At 41.3% G+C, this 26,125-nt stretch overlaps 1 protein-coding gene across 5 annotated transcripts in view; it reads right to left on the reverse strand.

Moving 5' to 3' along the window:
- Nucleotides 1-217: 217 nt before the first annotated feature.
- The window catches only part of LOC124281677 (band 4.1-like protein 5), an 84,704-nt gene continuing 58,796 nt past the window's right edge, over nucleotides 218-26,125 (reverse strand). For 3 of the 5 annotated variants that reach the window (XM_046717626.1, XM_046717627.1, XM_046717624.1), the window contains 4 exons: nucleotides 24,058-24,180; nucleotides 21,889-22,072; nucleotides 11,134-11,199; nucleotides 218-5,209 (listed from right to left, as the gene is read on the reverse strand). In XM_046717626.1, coding sequence (XP_046573582.1) covers nucleotides 4,997-5,209; nucleotides 11,134-11,199; nucleotides 21,889-22,072; nucleotides 24,058-24,180 — 586 coding nt within the window. In that variant the 3' untranslated portion in view covers nucleotides 218-4,996. The remainder of the gene's footprint in view (nucleotides 5,210-11,133; nucleotides 11,200-21,888; nucleotides 22,073-24,057; nucleotides 24,181-26,125) is intronic. The other 2 variants (XR_006899958.1, XM_046717625.1) reach the window with 2 other exon arrangements.

The raw sequence follows: 26,125 nt of genomic DNA on the forward strand, positions 1-26,125 counted from the left end.
ATTTAAACCAGATTTAGAACAACACCTTTCAGGTTGATCTGACTTCTCTAATATTCACAGCACAAATATACCGGATCACTGGCTGAGTTCAGTCTTTCCTCTTCAGTTCTGACAAACGATGTATATATGTAGATGTACGCTTTCCAAGATGCCTGAGAGGCTGTGTAACTGCTGTAATGCTGTCCTTGAACATAATTCAAGCAAACCCGACTCAATGTTTATCATGTTGAAATACCTTTATTGTCTTAAAGGGAAGACAACTCTGTCAACCCCAGTTGTTACCATGACAGTGCTAGGGCTGTCACCAACAGACGGATCATAGTTATGTACAGACACAATATACAGAGTAGGTTGACAGAGCGGGAGACTGGAAGGTCAGCATTCATCCCAACAGGAGACCAGCAATACACAGCAGGTCACAAAAAACCATAGATTAACTGAAATCTTTAAATACATGTTCCAGTGCTCAACAGGATGTACCGTGGTATATTGGATTTATCCCATCCCGTCATCCAGTGATATATAATGGTCTTTACTTCAAGTCCAGCAAAAGGTTTTAAATTAAAGGAAAAGTACACAAGCTGTTTGAAGGTCTCCTCTTGGTGATGCGTGCTGCCTGAACATCAACACTGACGGAACCAGGCTGGGTGTGGCGGCAACAACATGTCTACATCAATGTACACAACAGACATGTTGTCCACCTCTTTGTTAATTTAGTGTAGAAGTTTAACGTACATGATATAAAGGTGAAGGACATCAAAACATTTAATGAGCAATGAAATATTAAAATTGATAGGTATTAATCATTAACAAGATTTAGACCTCACACATGCCACAATGCTGATATTGTTATGTTCTTTTCATCAACTCAATTACAGCTTGCATCCAATATTTTACCTGAAATATGATATGATGCATTTGACATTCTTCAGGAATCTAACTGGTCAAATACACACAACTTTGTGAAGGATAAAATGTCTTTGCTATTAATTATAGTTACCAGAAAAGAGAAAAGTGTCCAAAGTGTGTTACCCAGTAAAATCTCATCCAATGAGATTCCAGTGAACATACCCCGAGATACAGATGTGACATGTTGGTGGCTGGGAAACAGTGAAAGGCACAGTTCTCTAAATCAGCACCACACATTGATAAAAACAAAAAATATATTGCCCATAATGAAATATAGTCAACGGTATAGATCTGATAAATATGATTTTGAGAGATGTCTTTTGTTCCAGAATGGCTACAGAATACATCCACTGACTGGGAAGATGACATTTGACACAAATCCTCCTCTTGTAAGTGAAATACAAATACTCCGTTGTTCCTTGCACATGCACAAAGTGATGTGAGCAAGTTTGTTAGACTTGATACATTTCAATACCAGCCTTGGCAGCACCAACGTAAGATCCACACTGTAGTGGACCTCCGAACACTGACAGACACAAGGATGGGAAGAGGCATCAGATATTTGGTAAATTTACACATTAGTAAGAGCAAGGTTGCTGAACGACCTTGAGCTGGACAATGAGCTGGTCAGTTTTCTTTGTAGTTTCGTACAAGAAAACAGAAAATCTGGCTTGAGTCAAAATTATAAATAAATATCACAATTGGAAAAGTTTATAAACAGATAATTTACGATTTCAACAGTACACTAGAATACAGATATGTATGCAGGACAAAGTTTTTTGAGGAAAAAGTTGAATGAAGATGAAGATGACAACAATGACAAATGTACTAAAGCATCAAAACACAGTAATATGCACACTATGAGTCTGTGTTACTGAAAGCGTAGAAGGAATTCAAAATATAAGTATAAAAAATATTGCGTGAAAATTGTCAGAAAGGACCTTCATCTTTGAATGCCAGAAATTACTTGCTCATTTGTACGTGTTAGTAAATACCTACATTCAACAACATCTAAAAATATCACATTTCCCTCCCCAACTCCACCGAGCTACCTTGACTCAGTGAACTATTTCACGATGGAATGCCACATAACATATCGGCCACTACCCAGTGTATAGACTGTATGGCTAAAACAGCAAATTCTCCCCCCCGTAACAACCAGGGTTACAACCATGATGACAACCAGGAATGTCCACCATTGTCAGCGAATGTCAAGGTGTAACTTGTGTACAGCTAGCTAAATCAGAAAATAACTCCTCGCCTTATAAACAAACATAGTGTATCATGTAACAACGTAAATTTTCCTACCTCTACTATCTACGTCGAAGCAGTAGTTAACCTGTTTTTGTTGAAGTGTAATGAAAACCGCAATCAAGATTCATAAGTAAACACCAAGAAGTCACAACCCCTTTCAATGACAGCTACTTAAAAAAAAATATCTGTTCACATTAAAGTTAAAAAAATGGCAACAAGTAACAATTAAAACTTACTTACACAATGTACAGAAGACCCTGGTTTGTGCAACTTCCCCCCAACAGACAGATTGAAGTTATTCACTAGCTTGTCTGCAACATTCAGCAATATTCCAGCTACGTGACGACGGTCTGTAAACATTCATGTCTACACCAGACAATCCAGTGACCGATGCAATGAGAATCGATCTACGATTAATTTGCCTCTAATGACAAATTTAGTTGCTAGGGACCAATTGTAACCTAAATCTTCACACGACAAATTCCCAAACTGGGGTTGGACAACTTTTTATACATGAGACGTTGATCGTCTTTGCAACCAAATATCCCAACCTCTTACGTATTGTCTGCCATTAAACAATCATGACACAGTTGCTCAGCTGAAGCAAGCACATGTATATACATCTCTAAACAACGACCCCAGGGTCTGTCTTCACTGATGGCTAATGTTTCCTCACAATTCTGGTGAATACATCAACCGTAATGCCTGTGGAATCCATCGCCACAATTCAAACATGACTCAACACTCTGTGTGTCCACTCGATGTGTCTTCCACTGAATAGTTCCTGTATGTAGGTAGATAAAATAAAATACAAAAAAATATTTGTAAGAACCTTTCTGTTGAATAACATCTTAGTTGAAAATAAGCATAAGGCCCACATTGAGTCGACGGAATCGGGCAGCTGGACAAGAGGAATAGTGCTGATATGTCTTCATGAAGTAAGGCATGCTTCGGGATATGTCAAACATCGGAATAGCAAACATGCATAGACTATGATTAGAACAAATCTGATTACACAGTGGCAAGAAGTTCAAATATATGTTCAATTACATTGTGTAGACAGAAATACACGCCGCTAGTTAGTGTTACTATAAATAACATGCACGATGACATCCACAAACTATACAAAACCGGTAAATGCGTAACAATACTGACAACAGGGCAGCCTGCTAAATTCCCAAACTGACGTTAAGAAACGACCCTCACGATAAGCCTAATAATATTGTCATAAGCAGCACAAGTGCACACAAGCTTAAAATATAGAGCACTGAATATTTAAAAAACCCACACACTACCACGACTGCATTTCTCAGTCACAAAGAAATATTTTTTTTAAATTATATTCCCCCCAAACCATAACAAGGTAAAATTTGACTATATTCCTTTATTTGAACTCAGTTTAATTTACCAACAAAAAATAGCCATTTAAGATTTTTCAGTTAGCTGATTCTTGTGCTTACGCTAGAACTAATGACCTGTTGTCTAGAGCACCTGACTCAACGTGGATACATTGTTAAACATGTCACCTACCCACCGACCTTCACACGGCGAGGGCTAGAAGCAACACGTATGGTCATGTACTACAGAAAGCACTGCCAGACAGAGCACCCTACCAGCTGAGCTAGAAGCAATACGTAGTCACGTTAAACAGTAAGCTAGTTAACATACACATAGCATATTATGGCCACCTTGTTGAACAGAGGGACCATGTCAACAGTACACAGAGGAGATGTAAGCCCATTCCTGTTGTTGCATTTAAAAAACAAAACAATAGGGATAATTTATTAGGTGCTGTATAAAACTGTTTTGAAAATAACATGCCACATGGAAGTCAGAAAATGGTGCGCGGATGTGGCTGTTTCCAATACATCTTAACCACTTCCACACTGCCACGTCAGATTGTGGAAAAAGAGTTCTTAATATGGCCCCTCCTGAAGTTCCCCAAATGCAAGCACTCACATGGAATCAGTTGTGGCAACCCTCCTGGTTTTGCTGCAGCAATATTTCAACAGCAGTCTCAAGTATGCAGGTTTGGGGATCACTGTATTATCAACCAGCCCTAAACCAGCATACACGTTTATACACACATTCATCTCACCTCAAGACAGAGAAACCTGCTTGTTATCAAGAGCAAAACATTAAAACTTGAGACGCATCATCTTGATGCCCACAAAGCATCTTTCCTGCTTCCAAAATCTTTTTGCAACCAAATTCCATTCTAGTGAAAAAACTTGTTTCCATCGCTCCAGTAGCTGTAATGGTGGGGACTTGCGTGCCATTCTATAGAACAGGAACAAATATCCACATAACTTGAACAGATATCCATAGAACATGAACAAATATCCACATGACTTGAAAACATTATGAGAAGAGAATGATTCAAAATGATCTGTTCTTCATGCAATTATTTTGTTTTTAAAAAAGATTTGCTGAATATGCAATTTGAAAACTCACATGCATTGTCGGTAATGGTCAATATTTTTCGAAAGTTGATGACGAATATAAAGAGATTAGAAATCCATTTCTGTCGTGGGTTAGAAAATGTAATCAGAAGGCCATAGTCCCACACACAGCAATAATTATGAAGGATAAAATATGCCATAAAATCATGAAATCCATTGTCTTCTTGAAATATCTTCCCTACACGTTTCCTGCATTGCTCTTCTCTATGTATCCTACATCGTAGATCTACACACAATATATCCACAGATATTCATTCTGGCAAATTTAAGTCTCTTCCAAGAAGAATTTGTCCAAATAGTCACATCTCTAAAACACTCTCCTTCGGAAGTCTCTTGTCTGAATCATTATTATTCACGTGTTCCATTGCACTTCACAATTCTGTAGTTAGAGTTATCTTCCTTTCCACTTTCTTCTCAGGTGGAGCCACCTGCCAGGGTGAAAGGTCATTGCCATTGGCATGAGAAGCGTTTGACTCTGACACAGATCGTTTGTTCACTGTAACCACGTGACTCACTGTTGTCTTAGCACTTGAAGAAGAGGGATTCTTGCGGTTTGCTGCTTTTGTTCCGGTAAAGGATGTTTCCTGAAAAGAATACAATGAGACTACTGTATTTCTTATACCATTTGTAGGGGTGAAATGGTTAATAAGCATATAGTCTTGACGTTAAACTGACTGACTGAGTGAGTTTAGTTTTACGTCGCTTTTAGCAATATTCCAGCAATATTACGGCAGCGGACACCAGAAATGGGCTTAACACATTGTGCCCATGTGGGGAATCGAACCCGGGTCTTCGGAGTGACGAGCCAACGCTTTAACCACTTGGCTACCCCACCGCCCTTTTGACGTTAAACAATCAGTGCTGATGTGTCTTAGGGAGAAATGTACATTACCTTCATATTCATGTTGGTTATTTATGAATCAAATTTTTTAATCTTAAAATTGTCTTTAAGGGAATTTCAATAGTGTACAATTTCAAAAGACTGCTTTCATTTAGAAACATGAAACATGAAACATGAAACCAGAGCTTGAACAGTCAACTGTTGTCATTAAATACACAGTAAGTACACATGCACTTTCTGACCATGCAGAATACAGGTGAAGGGATATACAGGCTAGCTACTGTATGAGGTGGCCACTGGGGTATCGGAATATCAGAATAGTCCAACACAGAGAAAACACTAGCATTAGTAAACCTGTAGCTACAGTGGACTGCCAGAGAGCTGTACATTGCCTCGTCTTCAGGCAAAAGTGCAGTGTTAAACATTATCATACAGCATAGACACTTAGTAGCTGCAACTGGAAATGAGATGGTTATGTTTGGGTTCAAATGATGGCTAAGTTACGATGTATCAATTCAGTCATTCCATCACTGCAGGTCCCGTGCTCTTCCATGCAAACCTCGTCACGACCTTTCACTCGGATACAACACCCATCTGTCTGCAGATCTGAGGACATCGCCACACAGTGAGGACTGCACTGGTTTTTGAGCCAATCAGATGTCAGTTTTTTAAAACAATATAGCTTCACTTTGATTCGTAAACTGTGACCTTAGGAAAAGAAACCTACAGAACACAAATACACATTGATAGTGGATGGTCGGAGTTGACTCGGGGTCATCCTGAGATGACCTTGTATTGTATCGTCCTCAGACCTTGCTGCAGAGCGGTATCCTATCTGCACAAAACATCTGGAATGAGAATTCTTCCTAGTAAACCTCAGACGTATCAATAATCTGCCGTGTACCTCATGCTGGAAACCCTCCACCCATCCCCCGGCACAAGAAGTCGTACCTGTCATTCCGTAATTTACTGTAGTGATAACCTTTCCTGATTTTATTAGTAAGTGAAAAAGTTAATTTTGTGCTTATGCAACAATTACAATATTTCAAATGTAAACCCACAGACTGTAAATACATTCAGTCTTGAACGAGCGAACAGTGGGTGACGGCATAAGTATGAGCCTTTGTTGTCAGAGTATGATGACCAGCCAACTGACCTTCAGACTCATGACCAGCAATGATTACAGGCAAACATTAACCACATCATCCCCCTTTGTCCATTCCTGTCATGCAGGTAGTATCGCCATGGTTACATGCTACTACTCACAACCAACAAGCATCTAGTCACACAACCAGCATCTAGTCACACAACCAACAAGCGTCTAGTCACACAACCAACAAGCATCTAGTCACACAACCAACAAACAAGTCACACAACCAACAAGCATCTAGTCACACAACCAGCATCTAGTCACACAACCAACAAGCGTCTAGTCACACAACCAACAAGCGTCTAGTCACACAACCAACAAGCATCTAGTCACACAACCAACAAGCGTCTAGTCACACAACCAACAAGCATCTAGTCACACAACCAACAAGCATCTAGTCACACAACCCAACATCTAGTCACACAACCAACATCTAGTCACACAACCAACAAGCATCTAGTCACACAACCAACAAACATCTAGTCACACAACCAACAAGCATCTAGTCACACAACCAACAAGCATCTAGTCACACAACCAGCATCTAGTCACACAACCAACAAGCATCTAGTCACACAACCAAACAACACCAACAAGCGTCCTAGTCACACAACCAACAAGCATCTAGTCATCACACAACCAACAAGCATCTAGTCACACAACCAACAAGCATCTAGTCACACAACCAACAAGCATCTAGTCACACAACCAACAAGCATCTAGTCACACAACCAACAAGCGTCTAGTCACACAACCAACAAGCATCTAGTCACACAACCAACAAGCATCTATCTAGCGCCACACAACCAACAAGCATCTAGTCAACACAACCAACAAGCATCTAGTCACACAACCAACATCAACCAACAAGCATCTAGTCACACAACCAACAAGCATCTAGTCACACAACCAACAAGCATCTAGTCACACAACCAACAAGCATCTAGTCACACAACCAACACACAACCAACAAGCATCTAGTCACACACAACCAACAAGCATCTAGTCACACAACAAGCATCTAGTCACAACCAACAAGCATCTAGTCACACAACCAACAAGCATCTAGTCACACAACCAACAAGCATCTAGTCACACAACCAACAAGCATCTAGTCACACAACCAACAAGCATCTAGTCACACAACCAACAAGCATCTAGTCACACAACCAACAAGCATCTAGTCACACAACCAACAAGCATCTAGTCTAGTCACACAACCAACAAGCATCTAGTCACACAACCAACAACATCTAGTCACGTCAACAAGTCTAGTCACACAACCAACAAGCATCTAGTCACACAACCAACAAGCATCTAGTCACACAACCAACAAGCATCTAGTCACACAACCAACAAGCATCCAACAAGCACCTAGTCACACAACCAACAAGCATCTAGTCACACAACCAACATCTAGTCACACAACCAACAAGCATCTAGTCACACAACCAACAAGCATCTAGTCACACAACCAACAAGCATCTAGTCACACAACCAACAAGCATCTAGTCACACAACCAACAAGCATCTAGTCACACAACCAACAAGCATCTAGTCACACAACCAACAAGCATCTAGTCACACAACCAACAAGCATCTAGTCACACAACCAACAAGCATCTAGTCACACAACCAACAAGCATCTAGTCACACAACCAACAAGCATCTAGTCACACAACCAACAAGCATCTAGTCACACAACCAACAACCAACAAGCATCTAGTCACACACACAACAAGCATCTAGTCACACAACCAACAAGCATCTAGTCACACAACCAACAAGCATCTAGTCACACAACCAAGGCATCTAGTCACACAACCAACAAGCATCTAGTCACACAACCAACAACTAGTCACACAACCAACAATCTAGTCACACAACCAACAAGCATCTAGTCACACAACCAACAAGCATCTAGTCCAACACACAACTAGTCAACAAGCATCTAGCATCTAGTCACACAACCAACAAGCATCTAGTCACACAACCAACAAGCATCTAGTCACACACACAACCAACAAGCATCTAGTCTAGTCACACAGTCTAGTCACACAACCAACAAGCATCTAGTCACACAACCAACAAGCATCTAGTCACACAACCAACAAGCATCTAGTCACACAACCAACAAGCATCTAGTCACAAAAACTAGTCACACAACCAACAAGCATCTAGTCACACAACCAAGTCACACAACCAAGCAACAACCAGCATCTAGTCACACAACCAACAAGCATCTAGTCACACAACCAACAAGCATCTAGTCACACAACCAACAAGCATCTAGTCACACAACCAACAAGCATCTAGTCACACAACCAACAAGCATCTAGTCACACAACCAGCATCTAGTCACACAACCAACAAGCATCTAGTCACACAACCAACAAGCATCTAGTCACACAACCAACAAGCATCTAGTCACACAAAGGCACACAATGATTACATTAAACGTTAGTCAATGAAACAATGAAGATATCAAATATAACATGATGCAAATTTTCTCATGCTAAATCTATTCAGGTCCACAGAAATTTTAACAGTGATAAAATTGAGGTTCAACGAGTTTCTGATCAGAGTTTGCACAGCCATAGGACAATCTTCATAAATGTTAATAAACATCATCAGCTATCTGTAGTCTGTCTAATATCAGTTTTCTCAACAACTTCCAATGATAAATATTGATATGTAAACAATTCTGCGACTTCATCTTATGCCTAAATACAGGATATAGGATCTTCTACTCAAGGAGAATTTCCTGTATTTAATTTCAGTTTTGTGCCAAACAGAAAGAGTTCAGGTTCAGGTCACTTAAAGCTGGACCTGTTTCCACATCCTGGTGTCTTTCCTCTGTCACTGAATTTTCAATTAGCTCTCCTGAACAGATCTGAAACACCTGGGATTCCAACCAATCATCTTCAGTTTCTGGCATGTCAAAGGGATGAATCTCTGCACGATGAATTGTGGTGGCTAAGCCTCTATCGATACTCTGACCAAACTGAGATCCTAAGCTGAGAGCTGGGAGAGAGTTCACACGTGGTATCAGTGAGTGTTAATCTGGCTTGTGCTTCAGGAATTACCTGCCTGTGTCAACAAACTCTGACCAGGGGCAACAGAACATTGTTAGTGAGGGAACTCAGAAACACTTCAACGTTTCAATTCTGTCAATCTTCAACAGGGTTGTCATGCCAACTTACCATGCATAGTTAGTGAGGTTCTAAAATGCAAATTTGAAAGAACACGTTCCACAAGGAAAACTTGGCAATCTTGTTTGTTCAACGAGTGCAGGGACCTGAATAGTGTTGAGAAAACTTACAATGAAGACAGGCGGCCCTTCTCCCACATTGCTGTCTGTGCAGACATCTGCAGCCGCCATCTTGGATGGGCTAGGGGCAGGGGAGATAACTCTATATGCTGGATGTGACTGATGATGAGCAAAGACTGGGTTACAGGGTTGGGCCGGGGGGTGGGACTGGACTCTACCAGTTGGCTGGGAGGGGGTGAAGGACTCAATGTCTAATGGAAAGGGCCTTGGAGCCACAGAGTTGGAAACAGGGGAGACAGGTTTGAATATTGCTGGATCAATTGCCATGGCTGCCTCCTTCTCTACAGCAGCAATAGCAGCATTCAGGTCAAGGGGGAATGGTTTGACGTCCTTGTCGTCCACAGGCAAGGCCATCTCGTCATCGAAACTTTCAGAGGACTCCATTGCTCCAGATGTTCTCTTGGTGCCGCCAACCCTTGTGAGAGCATCACTTTCAGAGACCGGAACTGGGAAGGGATTGTCCTCCTTCATGTTTAGCGGGGCAGCAGCTGTCTGGAATGGTTCTGTCACTTCTCCACTATCTCCAGCTGCTTGTGGTGGAAGTGTTGGAACGGCAGCATGTTCGGCTGCTGGGCTGATCACACACTCAGACTCCGATGTCGGACTGGTGAGGGTGATGGCAGGAATCAGTCCGGGGCCGGACAGTCTCCGGGATTCAGTCCAGGCAACTCCGCTCTCAGGACCATGTGTAGAATTCATGCTAGAAGTGGGCTGCTTACTCTCCACAGAGGTAGAATCCGAGAAGGGATTTGTCGAAACAGGAGCATCAGTGGTGGAGAACTTAGAACCAGAATGGAACGCATGTGATGCTTGAGGAGCACTAGCTGGGTATGTAACTGAAGCTGGTGTTGTGACAGTGGACGGGGTGGGGGTGGAGGCAGGGTTAGAGGAACATGGAACAGTGATGTTGGAAGGGAGGATGGTTGTAGGGTTTGAGGGGAGAGTGATTGTAGGGTCTGAAGGGGAGGGTGGGTGTAGGGTTTGAGGGGAGGGTGGTTGTAGAGTCTGAGGGGAGGATGGGTGTGGGATTGGTGGTTGTCTGGGAGGTGGCAGGGAAGTCAATGAGTATCTCATCCCCTTCTGAACCCTGGGTTAGCGGAGCATGAAGCTGGGTTAGCTCTGGAGGAGCACACATGCCCTGCCCCTCCTCCTGGGAGGGGTCTGTCTGGGGGTGGGGAAGAAGCACCTTTTGGGGAACTTTGGGTCTAGCAGGAACTGGAGGTGGCTGCTTAGCTTTGGCTTTCTCTGGAGGCTGATGAAAGGAGCAAAATGAAACGAAATGTGAAGACAACGAAGACAATATAACAGAACAATCATGGCACATCACACGGAAATGAAAGTTACAGAAAAGCAACAAAATTTACAAAGATGATGGAACTGAAATTTAAGAGCTGGATCCCATTCCACAAAGTAGTCTTAATTCTACCACAGCTGTAGTTCCAACACTGAGAGAGTGCTATGACTGCTTTGTGAATCAGGGCCCTGGTGTTCTTCATATAAAGCACTTAAGACACAAACCTACAACAGAACATTACTCCTGAACATAACATACATACAGATATACAAAGGTCAGAGCCCTGCATTGCCTATATGGCTATACATAAGCTTGACAGTCATGAGTTCAAGCCAACTATTAAATTTTATGTGTTACAACAAAAAAAGCAGAAGTGCCCCCTCCACCTACAAAGCACACTCCTCGATCTATACACAACATCTGCATGTAACACCCTCCACTATCACAGCACACCCCTCAAACTACACAGGTCAAGTTCGATCTATACACGACAACATCTGCATGTAACACCCTCCACTATCACAGCACACCCCTCAAACTACACAGGACAAGTTCGATCTATACACGACAACATCTGCATGTAACACCCTCCACTATCACAGCACACCCCTCAAACTACACAGGACAAGTTCGATCTATGCAGGATGACCTGCTCACCTCGATATATACACCATACCTTGATCTATACTTGACATGTCAATACACAGCACCGCTTGATATACACCATACCTTGATCTATACTTGACATGTCAATACACAGCACTGCTTGATATACACCATACCTTGATCTATACTTGACATGTCAATACACAGCATCGCTTGATATACACCATACCTTGATCTATACTTGACATGTCAATACACAGCACTGCTTGATATACACCATACCTTGATCTATACTTGACATGTCAATACACAGCACTGCTTGATATACACCATACCTTGATCTATACTTGACATGTCAATACACAGCACTGCTTGATATACACCATACCTTGATCTATACTTGACATGTCAATACACAGCATCGCTTGATATACACCATACCTTGATCTATACTTGACATGTCAATACACAGCACTGCTTGATATACACCATACCTTGATCTATACTTGACATGTCAATACACAGCACCGCTTGATATACATCATACCTTGATCTATACTTGACATGTCTATACACAGCATCGCTTGATATACACCATACCTTGATCTATACTTACTTGACATGTCAATACACAGCATCGCTTGATATACACCATACCTTGATCTATACTTGACATGTCAATACACAGCATCGCTTGATATACACCATACCTTGATCTATACTTGACATGTCAATACACAGCATCGCTTGATATACACCATACCTTGATCTATACTTGACATGTCAATACACAGCATCGCTTGATATACACCATACCTTGATCTATACTTGACATGTCAATACACAGCACGCTTGATATACACCATACCTTGATCTATACCTTGACATGTCTATACACAGCACACAGCTTGATATACACCATACCTTGATCTATACTTGACATGTCAATACACAGCACTGCTTGATATACATCATACCTTGATCTATACTTGACATGTCAATACACAGCATCGCTTGATATACACCATACCTTGATCTATACTTGACATGTCAATACACAGCATCGCTTGATATACACCATACCTTGATCTATACTTGACATGTCAATACACAGCATCGCTTGATATACACCATACCTTGATCTATACTTGACATGTCAATACACAGCACCGCTTGATATACACCATACCTTGATCTATACTTGACATGTCAATACACAGCACCGCTTGATATACACCATACCTTGATCTATACTTGACATGTCAATACACAGCACCGCTTGATATACATCATACCTTGATCTATACTTGACATGTCAATACACAGCATCGCTTGATATACACCATACCTTGATCTATACTTGACATGTCAATACACAGCACTGCTTGATATACACCATACCTTGATCTATACTTGACATGTCAATACACAGCACCGCTTGATATACACCATACCTTGATCTATACTTGACATGTCTATACACAGCACCGCTTGATATACACCATACCTTGATCTATACTTGACATGTCAATACACAGCACTGCTTGATATACACCATACCTTGATCTATACTTGACATGTCAATACACAGCACTGCTTGATATACACCATACCTTGATCTATACTTGACATGTCAATACACAGCATCGCTTGATATACACCATACCTTGATCTATACTTGACATGTCAATACACAGCACTGCTTGATATACACCATACCTTGATCTATACTTGACATGTCTATACACAGCAGCTTGATATACACCATACCTTGATCTATACTTGACATGTCAATACACAGCACGCTTGATATACACCATACCTTGATCTATACTTGACATGTCAATACACAGCACTGCTTGATATACACCATACCTTGATCTATACTTGACATGTCAATACACAGCACCGCTTGATATACACCATACCTTGATCTATACTTGACATGTCTATACACAGCACTGCTTGATATACACCATACCTTGATCTATACTTGACATGTCAATACACAGCATCGCTTGATATACACCATACCTTGATCTATACTTGACATGTCAATACACAGCACAGCTTGATATACACCATACCTTGATCTATACTTGACATGTCAATACACAGCACGCTTTGATATACACCATACCTTGATCTATACTTGACATGTCAATACACAGCACCGCTTGATATACACCATACCTTGATCTATACTTGACATGTCAATACACAGCACCGCTTGATATACACCATACCTTGATCTATACTTGACATGTCAATACACAGCATCGCTTGATATACACCATACCTTGATCTATACTTGACATGTCAATACACAGCATCGCTTGATATACACCATACCTTGATCTATACTTGACATGTCAATACACAGCACCGCTTGATATACACCATACCCTTGATCTATACTTGACATGTCAATACACAGCACTGCTTGATATACACCATACCTTGATCTATACTTGACATGTCTATACACAGCACTGCTTGATATACACCATACCTTGATCTATACTTGACATGTCAATACACAGCACCGCTTGATATACACCATACCTTGATCTATACTTGACATGTCTATACACAGCACTGCTTGATATACACCATACCTTGATCTATGCTACTTGACATGTCTATACACAGCGCGCTTGATATACACCATACCTTGATCTATACTTGACATGTCAATACACAGCACAGCTTGATATACACCATACCTTGATCTATACTTGACATGTCAATACACAGCATCGCTTGATATACACCATACCTTGATCTATACTTGACATGTCAATACACAGCACTGCTTGATATACACCATACCTTGATCTATACTTGACATGTCAATACACAGCACTGCTTGATATACACCATACCTTGATCTATACTTGACATGTCTATACACAGCACTGCTTGATATACACCATACCTTGATCTATGCTTGACATAATCTATACACAGCACCGCTTGATATACACCATACCTTGATCTATACTTGACATGTCAATACACAGCGCATAGCTTGATATACACCATACCTTGATCTATACTTGACATGTCTATGCAGCACAGCGCTGCAGCGATATACACCATACCTTGATCTATGCTTGACATGTCTATACACAGCACGCTTGATATACACCATACCTTGATCTATACTTGACATGTCAATACACAGCACTGCTTGATATACACACCATACCTTGATCTATACTTGACATGTCATATACACAGCAAGCGCTTGATATACACCATACCTTGATCTATACTTGACATGTCAATACACAGCACGCTTGATATACACCATACCTTGATCTATACTTGACATGTCAATACACAGCACTGCTTGATATACACCATACCTTGATCTATACTTGACATGTCTATACACAGCACTGCTTGATATACACCATACCTTGATCTATACTTGACATGTCAATACACAGCACGCTTGATATACACCATACCTTGATCTATACTTGACATGTCAATACACAGCACGCTTGATATACACCATACCTTGATCTATACTTGACATGTCAATACACAGCACCGCTTGATATACACCATACCTTGATCTATACTTGACATGTCAATACACAGCACGCTTGATATACACCATACCTTGATCTATACTTGACATGTCTATACACAGCATCGCTTGATATACACCATACCTTGATCTATACTTGACATGTCAATACACAGCATCGCTTGATATACACCATACCTTGATCTATACTTGACATGTCTATACACAGCACCGCTTGATATACACCATACCTTGATCTATACTTGACATGTCAATACACAGCACTGCTTGATATACACCATACCTTGATCTATACTTGACATGTCAATACACAGCATCGCTTGATATACACCATACCTTGATCTATACTTGACATGTCTATACACAGCACGCGCTTGATATACACCATACCTTGATCTATGCTTGACATGTCAATACACAGCACTGCTTGATATACACCATACCTTGATCTATACTTGACATGTCAATACACAGCACTGCTTGATATACACCATACCTTGATCTATACTTGACATGTCTATACACAGCACTGCTTGATATACACCATACCTTGATCTATACTTGACATGTCAATACACAGCACTGCTTGATATACACCATACCTTGATCTATACTTGACATGTCTATACACAGCACCGCTTGATATACACCATACCTTGATCTATACTTGACATGTCTATACACAGCACTGCTTGATATACACCATACCTTGATCTATACTTGACATGTCAATACACAGCATCGCTTGATATACACCATACCTTGATCTATACTTGACATGTCAATACACAGCACTGCTTGATATACACCATACCTTGATCTATACTTGACATGTCTATACACAGCATCTGCTTGATATACACCATACCTTGATCTATACTTGACATGTCAATACACACAGCACCGCTTGATATACACCATACCTTGATCTATACTTGACATGTCAATACACAGCACTGCTTGATATACACCATACCTTGATCTATACTTGACATGTCTATACACAGCACGCTTGATATACACCATACCTTGATCTATACTTGACATGTCAATACACAGCACTGCTTGATATACACCATACCTTGATCTATGCTTGACATGTCAATACACAGCAGCGCTTGATATACACCATACCTTGATCTATACTTGACATGTCAATACACAGCACCGCTTGATATACACCATACCTTGATCTATACTTGACATGTCAATACACAGCACTCGCTTGATATATACACCATACCTTGATCTATACTTGACATGTCAATACACAGCATCGCTTGATATACACCATACCTTGATCTATACTTGACTTGACATGTCAATACAATGCACGCGCAGCGATATACACCATGCACCTTGATCTATATTGACATGTCAATACACAGCACGCTTGATATATACACCATACCTTGATCTATACTTGACATGTCAATACACAGCACTGCTTGATATACACCATACCTTGATCTATACTTGACATGTCAATACACAGCACGCTTGATATACACCATACCTTGATCTATACTTGACATGTCAATACACAGCACCGCTTGATATACACCATACCTTGATCTATACTTGACATGTCAATACACAGCACTGCTTGATATACACCATACCTTGATCTATACTTGACATGTCTATACACAGCACTGCTTGATATACACCATACCTTGATCTATACTTGACATGTCAATACACAGCACGCTTGATATACACCATACCTTGATCTATGCTTGACATGTCAATACACAGCACGGCTTGATATACACCATACCTTGATCTATACTTGACATGTCTATACACAGCACAGCTTGATATACACCATACCTTGATCTATACTTGACATGTCAATACACAGCATAAAGCTTGATATACACCATACCTTGATCTATACTTGACATGTCTATTAACTTGATATACACCATACCTTGATCTATACTTGACATGTCTATACACAGCACCGCTTGATATACACCATACCTTGATCTATACTTGACATGTCTATACACAGCATCGCTTGATATACACCATACCTTGATCTATACTTGACATGTCTATACACAGCACTGCTTGATATACACCATACCTTGATCTATGCTTGACATGTCTATACACAGCACGCTTGATATACACCATACCTTGATCTATACTTGACATGTCAATACACAGCATCGCTTGATATACACCATACCTTGATCTATACTTGACATGTCAATACACAGCACGCTTGATATACACCATACCTTGATCTATACTTGACATGTCTATACACAGCACAGCTTGATATACACCATACCTTGATCTATACTTGACATGTCAATACACAGCACCGCTTGATATACACCATACCTTGATCTATACTTGACATGTCTATACACAGCACGCTTGATATACACCATACCTTGATCTATACTTGACATGTCAATACACAGCACGCTTGATATACACCATACCTTGATCTATACTTGACATGTCTATACACAGCACTGCTTTGATATACACCATACCTTGATCTATACTTGACATGTCAATACACAGCACGCTTTGATATACACCATACCTTGATCTATGCTTGACATGTCAATACACAGCACGCTTGATATACACCATACCTTGATCTATGCTTGACATGTCAATACACAGCACTGCTTGATATACACCATACCTTGATCTATACTTGACATGTCAATACACAGCACTGCTTGATATACACCATACCTTGATCTATACTTGACATGTCAATACACAGCACAGCTTGATATACACCATACCTTGATCTATACTTGACATGTCAATACACAGCACGCTTGATATACACCATACCTTGATCTATACTTGACATGTCAATACACAGCACGCTTGATATACACCATACCTTGATCTATACTTGACATGTCAATACACAGCACGCTTTGATATACACCATACCTTGATCTATACTTGACATGTCAATACACAGCACAGCTTGATATACACCATACCTTGATCTATACTTGACATGTCAATACACAGCACGCTTGATATACACCATACCTTGATCTATACTTGACATGTCAATACACAGCATCGCTTGATATACACCATACCTTGATCTATACTTGACATGTCTATACACAGCACTGCTTGATATACACCATACCTTGATCTATACTTGACATGTCTATACACAGCATCGCTTGATATACACCATACCTTGATCTATACTTGACATGTCTATACACAGCACGCGCTTGATATACACCATACCTTGATCTATACTTGACATGTCTATACACAGCATCGCTTGATATACACCATACCTTGATCTATACTTGACATGTCAATACACAGCACGCTTGATATACACCATACCTTGATCTATACTTGACATGTCTATACACAGCATCGCTTGATATACACCATACCTTGATCTATACTTGACATGTCTATACACAGCACGCTTGATATACACCATACCTTGATCTATACTTGACATGTCTATACACAGCACGCTTTGATATACACCATACCTTGATCTATACTTGACATGTCAATACACAGCACTGCTTGATATACACCATACCTTGATCTATACTTGACATGTCAATACACAGCACTGCTTGATATACACCATACCTTGATCTATACTTGACATGTCTATACACAGCACGCTTGATATACACCATACCTTGATCTATACTTGACATGTCTATACACAGCACCGCTTGATATACACCATACCTTGATCTATACTTGACATGTCAATACACAGCACTGCTTGATATACACCATACCTTGATCTATACTACTTGACATGTCAATACACAGCACCGCTTGATATACACCATACCTTGATCTATACTTGACATGTCTATACACAGCACTGCTTGATATACACCATACCTTGATCTATACTTGACATGTCAATACACAGCACTGCTTGATATACACCATACCTTGATCTATACTTGACATGTCAATACACAGCATCGCTTGATATACACCATACCTTGATCTATACTTGACATGTCAATACACAGCACTGCTTGATATACACCATACCTTGATCTATACTTGACATGTCAATACACAGCACTGCTTGATATACACCATACCTTGATCTATACTTGACATGTCAATACACAGCACTGCTTGATATACACCATACCTTGATCTATACTTGACATGTCAATACACAGCACTGCTTGATATACACCATACCTTGATCTATACTTGACATGTCAATACACAGCACGCTTGATATACACCATACCTTGATCTATACTTGACATGTCAATACACAGCACCGCTTGATATACACCATACCTTGATCTATACTTGACATGTCAATACACAGCACTGCTTGATATACACCATACCTTGATCTATACTTGACATGTCAATACACAGCACTGCTTGATATACACCATACCTTGATCTATACTTGACATGTCAATACACAGCACCGCTTGATATACACCATACCTTGATCTATACTTGACATGTCAATACACAGCACGCTTGATATACACCATACCTTGATCTATACTTGACATGTCAATACACAGCACCGCTTGATATACACCATACCTTGATCTATACTTGACATGTCAATACACAGCACGCTTGATATACACCATACCTTGATCTATACTTGACATGTCAATACACAGCATCGCTTGATATACACCATACCTTGATCTATACTTGACATGTCAATACACAGCATCGCTTTGATATACACCATACCTTGATCTATACTTGACATGTCAATACACAGCACGCTTGATATACACCATACCTTGATCTATACTTGACATGTCAATACACAGCACGCTTGATATACACCATACCTTGATCTATACTTGACATGTCTATACACAGCATCGCTTGATATACACCATACCTTGATCTATACTTGACATGTCAATACACAGCATCGCTTGATATACACCATACCTTGATCTATACTTGACATGTCAATACACAGCATCGCTTGATATACACCATACCTTGATCTATACTTGACATGTCAATACACAGCACTGCTTGATATACACCATACCTTGATCTATACTTGACATGTCTATACACAGCACTGCTTGATATACACCATACCTTGATCTATACTTGACATGTCTATACACAGCACTGCTTGATATACACCATACCTTGATCTATACTTGACATGTCAATACACAGCACTGCTTGATATACACCATACCTTGATCTATACTTGACATGTCAATACACAGCACTGCTTGATATACACCATACCTTGATCTATACTTGACATGTCAATACACAGCACTGCTTGATATACACCATACCTTGATCTATACTTGACATGTCAATACACAGCATCGCTTGATATACACCATACCTTGATCTATACTTGACATGTCAATACACAGCACCGCTTGATATACACCATACCTTGATCTATACTTGACATGTCTATACACAGCATCGCTTGATATACACCACACCTTGATCTATACTTGACATGTCAATACACAGCACTGCTTGATATACACCACACCTTGATCTATACTTGACATGTCAATACACAGCACTGCTTGATATACACCATACCTTGATCTATACTTGACATGTCAATACACAGCACCGCTTGATATATACACCATACCTTGATCTATACTTGACATGTCAATACACAAGACAACACTAACACCCTCCACCAACACAGAATATGTCAAGCTCTGAGGCCACCCCTGCTCAAACACAGGACATCCCCACTCAGGCCACACAGGAAATCCTGTCCAACACAGGCCACCCTGCTCAAACACAGGGCCACTGCTCCCAACACAGGCCACCCCTGCTCCAACACAGGCCAACCCTGCTCCAACAACACAGGCCACCCCTGCTCCAACACGGGCCACCCCTGCTCCAACACGGGCCATCCCTGCTCCAACACGGGCCACCCTGCTCCAACACGGGCCACCCCTGCTCCCTGCTCCAACACAGGCCACCCCCTGCTCCAACACGGGCCACCCCTGCCAACAGGCCACCCCTGCTCCAACGCGGGCCACCCCCTGTTCCAACACGGGCCACCCCTGCTCCAACACGGGCCACCCCTGCTCCAACATGGGCCACCCCTGCTCCAACACGGGCCACCCCTGCTCCAACACGGGCCACCCCTGCTCCAACAGGACACCCCTGCAACACAGGACACCCCTGCCACACAGGACCCTGCTCCAACACGGGCCTTCCCCAGGACACCCCTGCTCCAACACAGGACACCCCTGCTCCAACACAGGACACCCCTGCTCCAACACAGGACACCCCTGCACCAACACGGGCCACCCCTCCACAAACACAGGACACCCCTGCTCCAACACAGGACCTGCACCTTTACATTCACCAACACCAGAACACCCTCCACCTATAGACCTGGTACCTTTACATTTACTAACAAGGACACCCTCCACCTTGACAGGTGTTACCCAGTGATATGCTTGGAAGTGATTTACCTGTGGAACACCAATAACACTGTTCGGACTGATGCTGACGAAAACGTCACTATTCTGACTTAGTTTGCGATTCTTCTCCGTGGTGTCACTTGTCTGACTGAGAGTGCGATTGTGTGAGGTGTGTGACGTGTGCGAGGAGGTGCTTGATGTGCTCGGCTTACTGCGTCTCTCCATACTGCTGTAGCTGAAACAGACCATTACAGTGTCAGCAGAACGTGTCTCACAACATGGGAATAGTCAGGAAAGTTTTGGTCTGGCAAGAAGAGTTGAAGGAGCTTGCTGCCTCAAGAACATAGATAATGTGCCCTGGTGGCTCAGGACCTTGAATACTGGATCTTGGTGCAACACAGACCCTTAATACAGGATCTTGGTGCAACTACAACCCCTAAAACTGGATCTTGGTGCAACACAGACCCTTAATACTGGATCTTGGTGCAACACAGACCCTTAATACTGGATCTTGGTGCAACACAGACCCTTAATACTGGATCTTGGTGCAACACAGACCCTTAATACTGGATCTTGGTGCAACACAGACCCTTAATACTGGATCTTGGTGCAACACAGACCCTTAATACTGGATCTTGGTGCAACTACAACCCCTAATACTGGATCTTGGTGCAACACAGACCCTTAATACTGGATCTTGGTGCAACACAGACCCTTAATACTGGATCTTGGTGCAACACAGACCCTTAATACTGGATCTTGGTGCAACACAGACCCTTAATACTGGATCTTGGTGCAACACAGACCCTTAATACTGGATCTTGGTGCAACACAGACCCTTAATACTGGATCTTGGTGCAATACAGACCCTTAATACTGGATCTTGGTGCAACACAGACCCTTAATACTGGATCTTGGTGCAACACAGACCCTTAATACTTGATCTTGGTGCAACACAGACCCTTAATACTGGATCTTGGTGCAAAACAGACCCTTAATACTGGATCTTGGTGCAACACAGACCCTTAATACTGGATCTTGGTGCAACACAGACCCTTAATACTGGATCTTGGTGCAACACAGACCCTTAATGCTGGATCTTGGTGCAATACAGACCCTTAATACTGGATCTTGGTGCAACACAGACCCTTAATACTGGATCTTGGTGCATCATGGACACCTAAATAGTGGAACTTGGTACATCAATATACTGAATTCTCAAGGACCTTCAATACAGATCTTGGTGCCTCAAAGACATCTGGATGGTGGTTCTTGGAGCATTATGGACAATGAATACTGGACTGAATACCTCATTTCCAGAAATTTTAAGTATGGTCACATGATCACTGTACCTAAGGTGATGCTGGTAACGCACGTTACCAGCATCCTAACATGGATGGCAGGTAAGATCGCTTGGCGATTATTCACCTCGAATTAGCAGTCTTCCACGTGTATACAATCAACATTATCTTTATAGCTATGTTTATTTTTTCCTGATTGTTTTGATCAACTCAGTCTGGGTTCATTTGATGTCTGACAGGTGACAGACACAGGTGCAAAATATGCAGTCCCTAAAGTTGAGCTGACAGACTATATAGCTTTATATATTCAACCCTACCCAATAAATACACGATGTCAAATGTATTTAAAACATCAATATTGCAACGAAATCAGCATGTCAAATGTCCGAATTGAAGAGGGACAGAGAAAAAGGTCTTAGCGTAATGGACAATGGGCACACACATCCAATCCATTCAAGTTCAATGAAACGCCACAACAACTCTCTGGCGCATAGAAAAAGTCGCTCATACTGTAAAGGTAGCAGCAGTACACATCTGTGTAAAACATAACAACTGATATTTGTATCTCCTTTGTATTTCAACAAAACTCGACAGTTTCTGTTTACCGACTAAAGCAGGACAGAATGTGTTACCAGCATCATTCATTGCAAGTTACCGACATCCAGACTTTGAGTTACCGACATCCTCGCACGATTTTATAAATGCTTTTTTCTTGAACACGTAGACACTAATAAGCAAATTCAGTGCATTCAATGTATTCCCACCATCAAAGTTTATCAGTGTGCTAAATAATGTTGATTGTATACATGTGGAAGACTGCTAATTCAAGGGGAATAATTACCTGCCGCCATGTTGGGATGCTGCTAACGTGCGTTACCAGCATCACCTTAGGTACAGTGATGATATAAGACTGACTGACCCGTTCTGCACAACAGGCATGGTGATGGTGGGTGCAGCTGGCACTATCTTGACCGGCTTGACCAAGTGCACTACATCGTCTGGTGCCACACTGGATGCATTGAGAGAAGCATTCAACGATGGACTGAAACAAACCACAATGAAACCATGTACATCTACGCCAACAAAAGATGGCTGCAGTTCTCCTGCCCCCAGTTTGGGCACCATGATCTACTTTCCACCATCATCAGTCTAGGGCAACTGGAGAAATGCCACCATAGTAAGTCTACGCCTTACTAGAGTTCTAACCTATCGTGAATCTAGTCTCCCCTCCTCTTGATTCACCACATCGTAAGTCTACGCCTTACTACAGTTCTAACATATCGTGAATCTAGTCTCCCCTCCTCTAGATTCACCACATCATAAGTCTATGCCTTACTAGAGTTCTACCATACTAATATAGTTCTAGCATTTACATCATAAGTCTATGCCTTACTAGAGTTCTAGCATATCGCGAATCTAGTCTCCTCGTACTGTAGATCTACCACAATGTAAGTCTACGCATAATGTAGTTCTAACATACTGTTAGTCTAAATGTTACTCTAGTTCTAATACATCGTAAGTCTACCTCCCACTGGAAATCTACCAAACTGCAAGTCTAGTCTAGCCCTCATTGGAGATCTAAAACATCGTAAGTCTATACCTTACTGGAATTCTAATGTACGTAAGTCTACCTCTTACTGCAGATCTACCAAACTGCAAATCTAAGTTTGCCCTCACTGGATTCCTAACACATCGTAAGTTTATGCCTTATTGGAGTTCAACCACATCGTAAGTTTATGCCTTATTTGAGTTCTACCACATCGTAAGTCTATGCCTTAGTGGAGTTCTACCACAACAGCATGAGCATCGATCTGCGCAATTTGGAACCGATGACATGTGTCAACCAAGTCAGCGAGCCTGACCACCCGATCCCATTAGTTGCCTCTTACAACAAGCATGGGTTACTGAAGATCAATATTCTAACCCGGACCTTCACGGGTAATCTGATGATTGAGATGTGATACTGCATGATCTGATGATTGAGATGTGATACTGCATGATCTGATGATTGAGATGTGATACTGCATGATCTGATGATTGAGATGTGATACTGCATGATGCTGCATCCTAATACACCCTGTCCAGCACTGCATCACCCACAGGTATATAGTAACACATCTGAAATACAATTGTCCAAGATGCTGCTATATGTTACACCATGCACACCCTACACATGACAATATAAGGGTTATACACACATCACATACATGCATGCTTTATGGGAGCAATCATCACACCATGTTGGCCTTAATAACCCATCTAGTGTTCCCCAACACATCAATCTTCTGTGTTAATTCATTAAGCTACAATGGGTAGTTCTTGTTAACTTGTCCAACCATGCAGGGTGTTTATCTACAAGGGAAGGCAGGCTTTCCTTATACATGTATAACTTGTATTAACATTCCAACAAGTGTTGTCATCATCAGCAACTGTTTTAACTACTGACAAGTAGGTTCAATTTCATTCATCAAAGAAATATTGAGACAGATTTATACATGTCTCGCACTGTTGGCTGACTGACTGACTGAGTTTGGTTTTACGCCGCTTTTAGCAACATTCCAGCAACATCACGGCGGGGGACACCAGAAATGGGCTTCACACATTGTACCCATGTGGGGATTCGAACTCGGGTCTTCGGCATGACGAGACAACGCTTTAACCATTAGGCTACCCCACCGCCCCTCTCGCACTGTTGGATAACCATCCAAACACAGTTTCTACAGGAGATATAACATGAGATCAAGTGATGTCCTCCATTGTCACAATGTTGGCAACAGTGACATCACTGACCACTATGACATCACAACCACATGACATCAATATATCTGCTACGGAAGCTGGTTAGGACAGAACATTTAAGACACTAGTTGTGTTATTATTAATTACAAACTGAACACGCTGAAGAATTACATATCCGCATGATAAACAGAATCTGACCTGTGAGTCTCTTGATGTCAAATACAAGAACGCATGTTGATAAACGATTA

This window comes from Haliotis rubra, unplaced genomic scaffold, assembly GCF_003918875.1.
Source record: "Haliotis rubra isolate DU_JTF1 unplaced genomic scaffold, ASM391887v1 Scf288, whole genome shotgun sequence".
NCBI lineage: Eukaryota > Metazoa > Mollusca > Gastropoda > Lepetellida > Haliotidae > Haliotis > Haliotis rubra.